This window comes from Rhinichthys klamathensis, unplaced genomic scaffold, assembly GCF_029890125.1.
Source record: "Rhinichthys klamathensis goyatoka isolate OS25496 unplaced genomic scaffold, OSU_Roscu_1.1 h1tg000111l_1, whole genome shotgun sequence".
Classification (NCBI taxonomy): domain Eukaryota; kingdom Metazoa; phylum Chordata; class Actinopteri; order Cypriniformes; family Leuciscidae; genus Rhinichthys; species Rhinichthys klamathensis.
In genome coordinates, this window is record NW_026606649.1 from 9,822,350 (window position 1) to 9,835,719 (window position 13,370).

Below are 13,370 nucleotides of genomic sequence, written 5' to 3' on the forward strand. Positions count from 1 at the left end.
ATGTAACGTCACGGCAATGTCCACCAATCAAAATTAAATAATCTCTGCAGAGGAGCTCAAGTTTTCCGCCTACTTGCCAAGAACCAGGAAATAGTCATGATATTTTGATAGGTGACTCTCAGTTGATATTGGTCATTGTGAAATACTTACTTTTCTATTAGTTTCGTGGCCGACGGAGTTTGTCGCAGTTATGGCATCGTTATTCAAGAAAAAGACCGTAGATGGTAAGTTTTTTTGCTGCTGCTCTAAGGGCTTGTTTGTTTGTGAAAGCCGCCCAGCAACACTCGCACGTCAATCATCGGCTGGTTTCGTTACTGAGTGTAAATGTGTTAAATACATTTAACCTGATTTGGGGGCTTTTTGTGGCATGTCCACAGTGCTATATAACACAGAAGTGTCTGGAGCTGTGGAGCTGCCACTGAAAACTTATTAAAATTCTAACGTTATTGATCTGACTTGAGTCTGGTCATACTTAACAGTATCGGGTTAAAGATGGTAGAAAAAACGAATAGTTAATGAAATCACCGGGCCACTACTGTATCGTTAAGGGTTCTAAAATGACTTGTTATTAAAGTAGTAGGCTACCTTTAAATGTGTATTTTGTTATAACTGACTCAGAAATTTCAGCATTAATAATTTAAATAGGAATCGATAACTGTGTCTCCTATCATACTACAGATGTTATTAAAGAACAGAACAAAGAGCTGCGGGGAACGCAGAGACAGATTACAAGAGACCGGACAGCACTGGAAAGACAGGAAAAACAACTGGTGAGAATCTCCACCCATCAATGTGACGTGAATATGATGCCAAAAGTTCCCCTTTCTCAGCACTGATGTGTATGAGATCACGAGGTTATGTCATTAATGTCACTGAGGGCCTTAGTGTGTCAATAGATTATGACTAACAGCTCATGATTCTGTTTCAACTTGAGATACGGGCTGTTTGTGCCATTGCCGGTGAAACTTTTAAAGAAGTTGCTGGTGGAACCTTTTATACTTTTATTATAGCTGTCTGTCAGACATCAATAGCTATATTTTAAAACCAGTGTAAACTTTAAAAAACAGTAGCTTGGGTTGCCAGAAATTCACCGTTACAAAGTTCTGTTACAGTGTTTCAGGTATTACAGAATGGTATATTGGTGCCTGTATATTTTGGAACTCATAACCGTATAATTCATTAATGATATAATATACCAATCTACTTGAACTACCAGAATCTAATTTGCTTTTCACCTTTAAAAGTACTACTGATAGCCATTATAATAATACAGGTGGTAAAATATAAATCCACATGTTGAATAGAGTTCATCGAAAGTGGTTGTGGCCTTAAAACATGGCCAATACCCATATATAGACAGGGTCATACACACACACAAAAAACACCATCAGGGTAATGCGTATGACACTAAAATAATGCAATAAAGTAGTTTTTACATTAGCCTTTTTACAGTCTTTTTTGTAGTTGTTGTTTTTGTTTTTTTTGCAAGAATTAGTCTTTTTTGTCTGTGGCTTCTTACACAAATGTACAAAATATCTGCATTTTATGTATTAAAGGTGTAATACAAATAAACTTTTTGGCTCAATCCCAGTTCACCCCTTGCCCCTACCCCTTGGCCCTACCCCTCTGTTTTGCGCGTTCACGTCTAGGGGTGGGGTGTCCCGATTCTTGTTGAGATCGAGGGGTAGGGCTACATAGCCCTCGAAACTGAGATTTTTCAGAGGCACACTCCAAACGGAGGGCTACGAGAAATTTCACAGAATGCATCGCAAATCACCGGCGAGATGGCTTCACAAACAGTTAAACATTAAAATTTAGCGCCAGATGACACCACCATGCACTTTATTTACTCTTATAATAATAATATAGTCATTTAAATCAAGAAATTGTAAAATAAATTACCTTTCCGAATCAGAAAAGACATACATTTCGAGGAAGGAATGTTATAATCATCATGTTTCCTCAAAGTTAAGAGCAGCTGCGCTGATTGTCAGTCGTTGTCCTGGAGAAATCCTGTAAAAACTCCGTAACGGCAGAGCCATCGCCCTCGACTGATGACGTATCGGGTTCATGAAGGGTTGTTCCATTTCGTAGGGGAATATTTCAACCCCTTGGCCCTTGTAACTCTGTTGTAATGGCCAAGGGGTACACTCGAAAACAAGGGGTGAATTGGGATTGAGCCTTATTCTTCTTCTTTATCTAATTATTATGCTGTCACCTCTAAGCCTTATTCTAGCTTAACTGAGAACTGTAATGCAATTATAATGCCATCCATCCCTAACCGCTTCCTACTATTTGTTTTCATCACAGGAGATGGAAATCAAGAAAATGGCTAAAACAGGGAACAGAGAGGCCTGTACAGTTTTAGCCAAGCAGCTTGTGCAAGTGAGGAAACAGAAAACGCGTACGTATGCTGTCAGCTCTAAGGTCACCTCCATGTCCACACAAACCAAGCTTATGAACTCCCAGATGAAGATGGCTGGTGCCATGGCCACAACCACCAAAGTAAGATCCTCATGATAACTTTTATAAAAGTCTGTTCTAAACCCCAGGAATTTTATCTTCAATCAATTTAGACAATTCAGATCCACTCTGACTTCACATTTAAGTAAATAGGGCTGCTCATTTTGTATTTCTAAAATCCAAAGAGAATAGGCATTTTAGAGCCATGGCTTCCCCCTGGAATTTCAAATGGGTTTTTTGAATTATGGCTTTGGATTTATGAGTAAAATAAGGATTGTGGTAAATATTACTGGGAGCAACGTTGCTATTTTATTCAATACAGTCTCTTTAATGTGAAAGGATATTAAAGTAATATTAACCTTGTTTTACACAAATGGAAAACCACTATTCAAAACCCCCATTATAAATTCCCAAGGGAACTCATGGCCTCAAAATGCTAATTTTCTTCCAGCTAGGGCTGCAAATTGACGTTGTGCACGACTTAACAACTCTATTAACCCTGTAGGTAAATTGTTTTGGTTTTATTAGTATGTGTACTAATTTGGGCCTACATGTTGGTCTATAAATGCAGAATTGGCACAGTGTTGATACACAGCCATCATCCTTTGCATAATTGCATAAGTAGCCTAAAGTGCACATTTTAAAATGGACATGAATCAAAGAGTGACTCAGTTGTTTGTGTCTCTGCCTCTCTCAAAACAACTTAAAGACAATGCAAGCTGTCAACAAAAAGATGGATCCACAGAAGACCATGCAGACCCTGCAGAACTTCCAGAAAGAAACAGCAAAAATGGACATGACAGAAGAGATGAGTAAGATGTGTTTTCATTTGTTTATTTATTTGTTATTGTGGTTGTTTTTGTGAGAGGGTTTTGAAAAATAATGTTCTAGAATTTTTTTCAGGAAGGATTGATTGTAGACTTTGTTTCTGTGTTTGTGTCTGTTTACAGTGAACGACACTCTGGATGAGATCTTTGATGATTCTGATGATGAGGAAGAATCTCACGACATTGTGAGTCAGGTGTTGGACGAAATTGGAATTGAGATCTCAGGAAAGGTAAGAAGTGAAATGTTATACTGGCATCAGTCAAATCATGTTGAGGTACTGATTCAATAAACTGTCTTATTACTGTTGTGCATTAGTGTTAAAATCCATTTGTGTCCATTAGGGCTGCATAATATATTGGATTTAAAAAAAACTTTAATGATTATTCATATATGTGTTATATGCAACAACCAAGCAGCAATGATGATAGTGTGATGCAGAGAATCTATAACTGAATTTACAAATGTTTTTTTTCATTCAAACAAGGTAAAAATGAGGAAGCACCTTGGTTGTGTGGTAGTATTTTGGCTTTACATTTGATGACCACGCTCAGTCAGAAGTGGTTATAATAAAACCTGTAGACCACAGTTGCTATTCAGAGAAGAAATATGACAAACCTATTCAGTCTGTCTAAGCACGGCAATCTATAGAAAAGACTGCAAGCATGGTTAGCTCTTCCCCTCTTCCTAAACAGCATTAAAGCAGCACTCCATTGGTTCAAGTTTGTTCTATTTAAGCTTTAGGCCTGTTTTCTTTTTTTCTTTTTTACAAAGATATGTAACTATATATAAAGAGAAGCAATATGAGAAAAGATTACATGTGGAAAATGGAGTCAAAGTGCTGAGCCTCCCATAATTTGTTGGTCTTGATGTTCTACATTACATATAGCATATAAATAATTGAACCCTATACATTAAGCCTTTTTTAGGTTTTTGTATTTGACTTACAGTAATCCTGAATCAGACTTTATGCAGAATGTCACTTATATCAGATTAAACAGCAAATCTTGTACTATGTTTTCTTTAACTAGAAAGAACAGGATATATTTATCTTAAAACAGGAGCTATCAAATAATCCAACTAGTTTATCACACATTATGTTTTTCATTTGTATCAGGCAGCCCTAATGCTCATGTAACTATAAAAGCCCTAATTACAAATGCCAGTAGAGAATTTTGACCACATCACAGTGGGTTTTATTTGATAATAATTGTGTACAAGTATTCTTTGTGTGAAAGTTCTTCAAGATAAGTTTTTCATGTAAAATTACCCTGTTGTGTACATGCATAGATTTGCTATATTTCCTCTTAAATGTGCAAGAAAAAAGAAGAAAAAAACACACTCATATGTCCAGGGCATTCCGCACACATCACCTGTACATCCATTCATCACTCTTTCAAAAAGTATCTTATGTTCTGCACTCTCGCCTGAGAGCACATGCAACAAGATCTTTGAGTAAACATATTTGCTGTAATATCCCAATTATCACTATTGAAGTCTATGACATCTATGACAACTTCTGCTTCTGTGAACTCCAGAAATGTGAAAAGTGCCCATAAACAGCTTAGACTACGCTACATTTTTACTCTAAAATACTTTAGTAGTGTTGTCATGATACCAAAATTTAAGTAGATGGTACCAATGCCAGTGTTGTGAACTTTTTTCTTCTAAAGTGTAGGGAACTCAGAAGCGAAGACCAGGAGACTTGGTGGTATCTTCAGCAGGATTCTTTATTGAGAACACAAGCTGTGGGTAGCTGCACTCATCGTCAAGTCTAAACTAAGGGAATCTTACATTGTTGTAGTTTATATACATTTCAACTGGGTGGGATCAATTACATAAAGGTGGAGACACTCTGAAACAAAGCATGTATATGAAGCACAGGATTCAGCTCGTTACTGGGAATTCCCCAGTCCTGATCTCATCAGCATAACAGTGTCATGTATAGATGGTGATCCAATCAGCCTGATTAGATCACTCAAACCTTAACATTATCATAAGCCCCTTTCACACAGAGATTCCGGAAAATACACAGATAAAGCGACCCGGGATTTGACCCGGGTTCGTTTGATTTTGGTTCATTCACACTGCCAGTGATTTGCCGGAATCAGAGAGTGCGTTCACATACAACCCGTAAAAATCCCGTAAAGACACGTGACATCGATGTGACATGTAATGTCTCAGCAGCGTGTATAGTTTGCTTATGAGCTGCGATTTCTCTCTGGAGAAACCACGCTTGTGCATTTTTTTTCTCTGATTCGATCATAAACTAGCGCAATACGTACCGTTTCACTAGCCTGCTTTCACTTCACTTCAGCGTCATCATTACGACACGGCATTGGTTACGGCTTTTGTTCACACAGCGCGCGTTCCGGGACTGATCCCGGCAATGTTACTAGGTCCCCAACCCGGCTTCGATCCCGGCATCAATCCCGGGTCATGTTTGCGTTCACACAGAAGGCGTTCTGGCAATTTCCCGGCAATTTCCCGGGATCAACGCGCTGTGTGAAAGGGGCTATAGAGACAAAAGGCCCAGCTGTACTTTGAGAAGTGACAAAAGGTTAATGTCAGCAAGCAGGATTGCTCTTTAAATCTCATCATCTATGCCTCAAAATGGAAAACACTGTAAAGTTTAAATACTATTGTATTGGAACCTAATTAAACATTTAATAAATTTGTAACACTACACCAGTTACATTTCACAGATCTTGGTCTCACATTCAGTACCATAGCAAAAATTATTTTAACTATTTAATTATGTATTTAATTTAACTAATTACATGTAAAAAGTTAATTATTATACATAAATGTATAGTACGCAAATTGGGACGCACCTGCCTTTATGAGTCGTTCAGTCATTTATTAGACTGATTCATACAAAGCCCCAGATACATTCAGTAACAAAACATAATTTGCTCCGTCCCAATTTGCCTACTTATACTACGCCCTAAAAGTACTCTTTTTGTGAAGGAAAAAGTACATACTTTTGAGTGTGTAGCAAAAGAGTAGGTAAGCTTCGGGACATACTACTTCGTCATCTTTAAAATCCTCCATTCAATCTAATTTAGTTTCGGAGAGAAATGTTGTAGCACAATGATCTGCCAGTCGTGGGCCTTCCATGCGGAGACTCTCCCAATGTGTTTGCAATTTGAATATAATGATGCATTTTAAAGTTAATGGCTAAACATATCTTTACAAAAGTTCACAATGCTGCTGCCGAAGAAATATAATGTGGACAACATTGAATAAATACATTTTCGTCAGGTTAGATACTGATAATTAATCACTCAAACCCCTTTATCTAAAACTCTACATTACCGCCGGACTCGCGCATCCTCCATGTCTGTAGTTCTTTAACACTTTTTACGTGTGTTTGTGGTTCTAATCCTCGTCCAACGCGCGATGGGTTGTGGGCAATATTAGCTGTTAGAGTGTGCATCGATCTGCACTTCGGATTCTGACCGGAAATAGTAGACCATCCGGGTATCTTTGGAATACTCATTTCAACATACGATGAGTAACGATTTGGGATGTACTAATTCTATTTTCAAATATATGCGAATTGGGACACACCGATTGTGTTGCTCAGAGATGTACAATTTCGCAATTTTGAAATGTGCTATTTTCGTTAGCTAAATAGAGCAAAAACAATATTCTGAGTCTAAAATGTAAGTCTCCTAATTTTAACTTCTTGTTTATTGAACTAAAATCAATATCACATTTGCAAATGTGCTGATATTCAGGAAAACTGCACTCTTGCTCATGTGGTATTGCTTATAAATATTAAAAACAAGAGTCATTTTTTGCACCATGTCATGGATTTGGGGGTATTTTTTAAAATCAATTTTGGATAGCATATTTGTCCTAAAGCCCCCGTTAATTTCCGGCCCTGGTGTGTGTGCGGCGGGGCACTTTTTCGAGCCTAAGCGGTAGCTCCTTCTGTTGCGAGGAACAGAACACGTGAAACATAGCAAAGGCCGATACTGATCACTACATGAGAGGTAATATCCGAAAAAGCATAATGGGGCACTTTAAGTGTCAACTTATTAATGAATCATAATTTCTGTGTGAAAGAATTAACACATTTTATTTTAGAAACTGAGAGCCATAGAGAATTATTAAATATTGTTTTTCTGTACCCTACGGCCTACGCAGTGAAGTGATTATTGAGTTTTCGATTGCAGCAGCACTATCCATCACATTGTTTTTGATCCATAATGGATTTTTTTGTTTCCCCTGCAGATGGCTCATGCCCCTTCAGCTGGCCGAAAGCAACCAAGTGCCGCCACATCCAAAGCAGATGGGATATCAGATGCGGAGATTGAGAGACAGCTCAAAGCCCTTGGAGTGGACTAGTGCTCATGCACACACACACAAACACCTGATTATTGCCTGGCAACAGGAGGCAACAACACACTATGCTCAGATTCACAGACACACATTTGAATACATCCATGCCGAAAACAAATGCCCACATACACACGGATGCTAATAAACGGACAGACTAAAAGCTTACGTTCACAGTCACAGACCTGCCTACTCTGGGATAACCGTGCCACAAATGGCAAATGCAATTTTTAAAAAAATATTATTATTTATTTATGACAGTTGCAATGACACTATCAAGGTTGTTTAGCATTCTTTCAGGGGTTCCGCTGTTTCATCCGGCTTTAGAAAGACAAAAAAAAAAAAAAAAGTTTCAATACACGTGTTGTAAATGAATACTTATACTGAGAATAAGGCAATTGCATTTCCCTGAAATCTACAGCTTCAGTCTCTTTGATCGATAACTCCGGAATATAACTCTCGCATTGGTGTAAACAAGTTTGACAGGAGAACTCTACCTCTGTAAACAGAAGAAGTGACAGGGCTGGCTCTTTAGTCTCGCTGTGTTTTGTCTTGTCCTCACTTTACCTTGTTGTGCTCCCGGTGCATGGCAGAACATGAAGTGAGTCAGATCTTTAGTTCCCTGTTCTCACCTTCACTCAGTTTATACATTGGAAATGATTGAGTTTGTCTTCTAGGTGCAAATCTTGCTTGGATATTTTGAGTGCTCATATTTTATCCAGCTGCTTTTCTGGGGCGATGCCAAATCATAAGAAGTGTGTTCCAGTTGAGCACATTATTTATCCTCCTGTGGTCTGAAGATGGTTGTTCTCCTTGATTTCTCATGTGCCTGAGGTCTCAGGTTGACAGTGTGTGTGGTTTTCTCTTGCAGTTGTATAGGTGTATTGATCGAATCAGTTATTCTGACTTCAGAGATGCTCGAACGGTTCCTGTTACCTGTCAATTTAAGTCAGGGTGTGACCAAAGTAAGGGTTGTTATTTTTGAGTCGCATGTGAATGCGGCATAATGAGCTTGATCTTTGATTGTGCACAGATCTGTTTTTTAGGTAGACGAAGGTTATGCACTGCAATATATAGTAAGGATGTAAATAATGTAGCATGACAGGTTAATTAGTTTAATTAGTTAATTAGAGTTTATTGTTTAATCCACAGTGAGATTTTTGGAAATATGGGTGATGACTTTCCTTTCTTAAAATTTGTTCACAGACAAGATATTGTTCAAATTTAAGGGGATTATATACCCTATTTATCCATAAATAAAATTTGTAATAATAAGTGACTTGTTTGTGTTTTGATTCTATATATAAGTGGGAAGTTGTTTGTTTAAATAGCCATTTACCACTAGAGGGCAGAGCCAAAACATGCTTAAATATTTACAATCGTTACCCATTTATAAGAAAGCTGCACTGCTGTTCCAAAAATTTTTTTTGTGGAAATAAATTACTTTTTTTCTGCAAGGATGCATCAAATTGGTCAAAAGTGACATTAAATAAATGTATAATGTTACAAAAAGATTATATTTCAATTAAATGCTGTTCTTTTTTAACTTTTTATTCATCAAAGAATCCTAAAAACAAAAAAAAAATCACAGCTTTTACACAAAACAAATTAAGCAGTACAACTGTTTTCAACATTGATAACATTGAGCACCAAATCATATTAGAATGATTTCTGAAGGATCATGTGATACTGAAGACTGGAGTAATGTTGCTGAAAATTCAGCTTGGCCAAAATAAAATATTGAAAATAGAAAATCGTAATAATATGTCACTGTATTTTACATCAAATAAATGTAGCCTTGGTGAGCATAAGAGACTTTTAGTTATATCTAGATTTTTTTTTTTTTACATAAATATGTGTAATGTTAATAATATTATTTGTGATGATAATAATCAGCCTGATTTTAACAGAAATACATTACAGATTGATAATTAAAGTCTCCAGAATATTGGAATTGGCTGAAAACTGTCCACTTTGAAGAAAGAAAGAGTCTTATATTCCTTGGAATGTTTAAAAAAAGACTGTTTCTCTGACCGTAATCCTGTATTTCAAAAAGTACAATATGGGAGACTGCGATGATATAAACTTTTTTGGTTATGGTCGTTTGTTAGCATTTATCTCAATTTTCAGCTTACTGACTTCAAACCCAGAAACTGCCACTTGTGTAGGAGTCCTTTGAGGATTACTGAAAAATGTGTCACCCTCACATTTTCGCTTCATTTCACAGAAAGACACAAGATGCACATAGTGCAATCCTTCTGGCCTCCTTGAATGTCTGGAGACACAAGTGTGCATGACTCAGAGGCAAATGCTGGCTCTCCCACTCGCAAATACTTGAATATTCAATCTCAGTCAGGTCATGCCAGACTAGCCACGAAGAAGAATCTGACTCAAAGTCCAAAGGTAAATCTAATCTAATCATTTTTTTTTTTTTTTTTGCAATATGATTAAACAGAATAACAGAGATGTCGACAAAAGGCGGTGTGAAGATTAACTACAGCTTCTGGACAGCTGTGGTCAGACAGGCCCAAAGCTCGAAATGATTTTGCAGGCATGCATTTGGCAGACGCAATTGATATTGACTTTTCTTCAGAAGTTGACATTTTTATTTCTATCTATATCATTCAGTCAGACACCGAAGGCGGTTGGTTCTTCATCCCAAATAACAATCAATTGCTAGAAGGGTATGATGGGGAGAATTTTTTTCTTAAGTCATCATGAATATGGCAATACAGAATCTGAGGCTGAAGAGAAACTCAAAGCCCTTTGCATTGTCGTAGATTTTTTCCTTAAACCTAATACCTATAATACTTATACTCTAGCGCGCCTATACATTGACGTTAGCTAAGTTCACACTTCAGCGAGTCTCCAGTCGACTACAGCATCCGTCTAATCCTATAATTCTAATTTACTAGTTTTCTTGTTTACTTGCTAACTAACTTATTTGCTTCCCTAAACTGAGCTGCTGCGCAGCAGTAATAACTTACGGACCTCAGCAAATGTCCTCTAAACGCTTTACTTACGGCCGGGAGAGTTTTCGAGCAGTTCTCAGAGAAACTCTCCCAAGAAGAAGCAAGGCCGGTGGATCTCAGACAATTTCCATTAAGAATCCCACCAGTAAACAGGAATACAACCGTTTTTATAGAATAGGGGTATGGCAAAATGACATGATACATTACATAATTTCCCTACAATTTGATTGGTTCTTCATTACTTCATAATCAAGATTTGACGCTTTTTCTGTTTCATTTTAATAACTTTTTGGCATTTTATAATGGGTGCTTCTCAAATGGAAGGCTGAATTGAGGCTTTGTCTTTCCTAGTTCAGTCCTTCTGAGGCTTGAAGGCTATAGAGTCCTCCTCACTCAGCATTAAAAGCCACGATGAGACGGTCTAGAAGTGTGCATGCTACGTCACACGTTCCAGCCCCCGCGCTCACTTTACAAAAATACTATTAAAACTTAATTTTGGAAAAATACTTTGTATTACTAATCTTCATACTGCCTTTCTATTAATGCAATACAGTGAATGTCAGCTGTCTGCAGTCTCCCACTGGCTTACATTATTGGCAGTGTTAGTGATTAATTTACTGCAAAACAAAAGATAACATCTATGCTTTCATGTCTGAAAACATTATTGTTGTATTAAATTTCATAATAAACTCAGATGAGCTCAGTATACCGACTCGTTTTCCATCAGTTTATTTTCGTGAATTTAAATGTGTGCAAAGGATTGTGGGTGATTTAAGGCCGCGAAGGACACATCCGATGCGTCCTTCTAAACAGGCCGAAAGAAGGGCTCGAAAGGAAGGCTGCCTTACAAGGATCCTTCAAATTGAAATGGCCTTCAGCGACACTTGATGACGTGGCAGCCGAGATATGCAGGCTTTGGATGTAGCCTTCCGTTAGAGAAGCACCCCAAGAAAAACTAAACTGAGAACGACTGTGAAAAATAAAGTGCATGCCATTCAAAAGAATGTAAGTCTATCTCTCACAGCCTAGTTTTCATGTGTGAAATTCAATATGGCACCTACCCTGACAAAAGTCAGATTTCCCCAAAAAATCTGTGCAGAAAATTCTGAGGTAGTAGTATGAGTCATGAATTTATGAAATAAATTTCATAATTTATTTTGAAATTTGCAGGGTAAGCCCCTCCCTGTGAGAGGAAAAACACTACACAACCCTCACTGAGATAACACACACTGCACAACCCTCACTGAGAGAACACACACTGCACAATCCTCACTGAGATAACACAGACTGCACAACCCTCACTGAGATAACACACACTGTCACTCAGAACACACTGAGAGGAAAAACACTAGCATCAAACACCAAAACAGAAAATACTAACTTTTCATCTTTACAGTTTGAACAATTTCAGTGACTTCATACAAAGTAATATTTTCTTCAAAGAAAAGAGTGACATTCTTTCACATGATTTATTTACATTTTTAGAACATAACAATTCTTTAAGGAAAATTAGCAGTTTGCTTCAATAGTCTGTAGTAATTTATGGAATTACAGTAATGAGAAAAAAAAGGTAGAAACTAAAAGTACATCCTGTAATTCGAACAAATAATTGAGCCTTTCAGCTGAAATTGCACTCAGCAGTGTTTCAAAGGCACAAGGCTGAAATCTATTCTGTTTTGAATGTGTGGTTCACAGTTTTGACAGCAGTGTGTTAGCATTTGAACAAAGTGCTGTAAATCCACAGTGTTGTGCAGGTTGTGGTTAAAGTCATGGGATGAGTGTGTAGAGTTTTGAAAACTGTGTTCAAGCACTGAAAAACGAACTAGAGTTTGGTCCACATGAACTGCTGCTGTGCAGACTGGAGTTAGAGTTTTGCACATGTAGCTCCAGTTGTGCTCACTGTCGTTTAGCAATCGAAAAAAACTGTAAATATTTTTATATTAAAAAACATATGCAAACATTTTACTTAAAGTGTCTTATATATAATATACACTCACCGGCCACTTTATTAGGTACACCTGTCCAACTGCTCGTTAACACTTCATTTCTAAGCAGCCAATCACATGGCGGCAACTCAGTGCATTTAGGCATGTAGACATGGTCAAGACAATCTCCTGCAGTTCAAACCGAGCATCAGTATGGGGAAGAAAGTTGATTTGAGTGACTTTGAACGTGGCATGATTGTTGGTGCCAGAAGGGCTGGTCTGAGTATTTCAGAAACTGCTAATCTACTGGGATTTTCACGCACAACCATCTCTAGGGTTTACAGAGAATGGTCCGAAAAAGAAAAAACATCCAGTGAGCGGCAGTTCTGTGGGCGGAAATGCCTTGTTGATGCCAGAGGTCAGAGGAGAATGGCCAGACTGGTTCGAGCTGATAGAAGGGCAACAGTGACTGAAATAACCACTCGTTACAACCGAGGTATGCAGCAAAGCATTTGTGAAGCCACAACACGCACAACCTTGAGGCGGATGGGCTACAACAGCAGAAGACTCCACCGGGTACCACTCATCTCCACTACAAATAGGAAAAAGAGGCTACAATTTGCAAGAGCTCACCAAAATTGAACAGTTGAAGACTGGAAAAATGTTGCCTGGTCTGATGAGTCTCGATTTCTGTTGAGACATTCAGATGTTAGAGTCAGAATTTGGCGTAAACAGAATGAGAACATGGAACCATCATGCCTTGTTACCACTGTGCAGGCTGGTGGTGGTGGTGTAATGGTGTGGGGGATGTTTTCCTGGCACACTTTAGGCCCCTTAG

The 13,370-nt window shown here is 37.9% G+C and overlaps 1 protein-coding gene across 1 annotated transcript; it reads left to right on the forward strand.

Moving 5' to 3' along the window:
* The first annotated feature begins 65 nt into the window (after positions 1–65).
* On the forward strand, positions 66–7,803 carry chmp2bb (charged multivesicular body protein 2Bb). The gene is made up of 6 exons (XM_056254422.1): positions 66–224; positions 679–770; positions 2,311–2,505; positions 3,173–3,275; positions 3,414–3,520; positions 7,531–7,803. The coding sequence occupies exons 1-6, from the start codon at positions 191–193 to the stop codon at positions 7,642–7,644; spliced, it is 645 nt and encodes a 214-aa protein (XP_056110397.1). The 5' UTR covers positions 66–190; the 3' UTR covers positions 7,645–7,803.
* The last annotated feature ends 5,567 nt before the right edge of the window (positions 7,804–13,370 follow it).

Coding starts and splice junctions, on each gene's coding strand:
- chmp2bb (XM_056254422.1), top strand. CDS start 191: ATGGCATCGTTATTCAAGAAAAAGACCGTAGATG. Junction 225..678: donor CAAGAAAAAGACCGTAGATG/GTAAGTTTTTTT, acceptor ATCATACTACAG/ATGTTATTAAAGAACAGAAC. Junction 3,521..7,530: donor GAATTGAGATCTCAGGAAAG/GTAAGAAGTGAA, acceptor TTTCCCCTGCAG/ATGGCTCATGCCCCTTCAGC.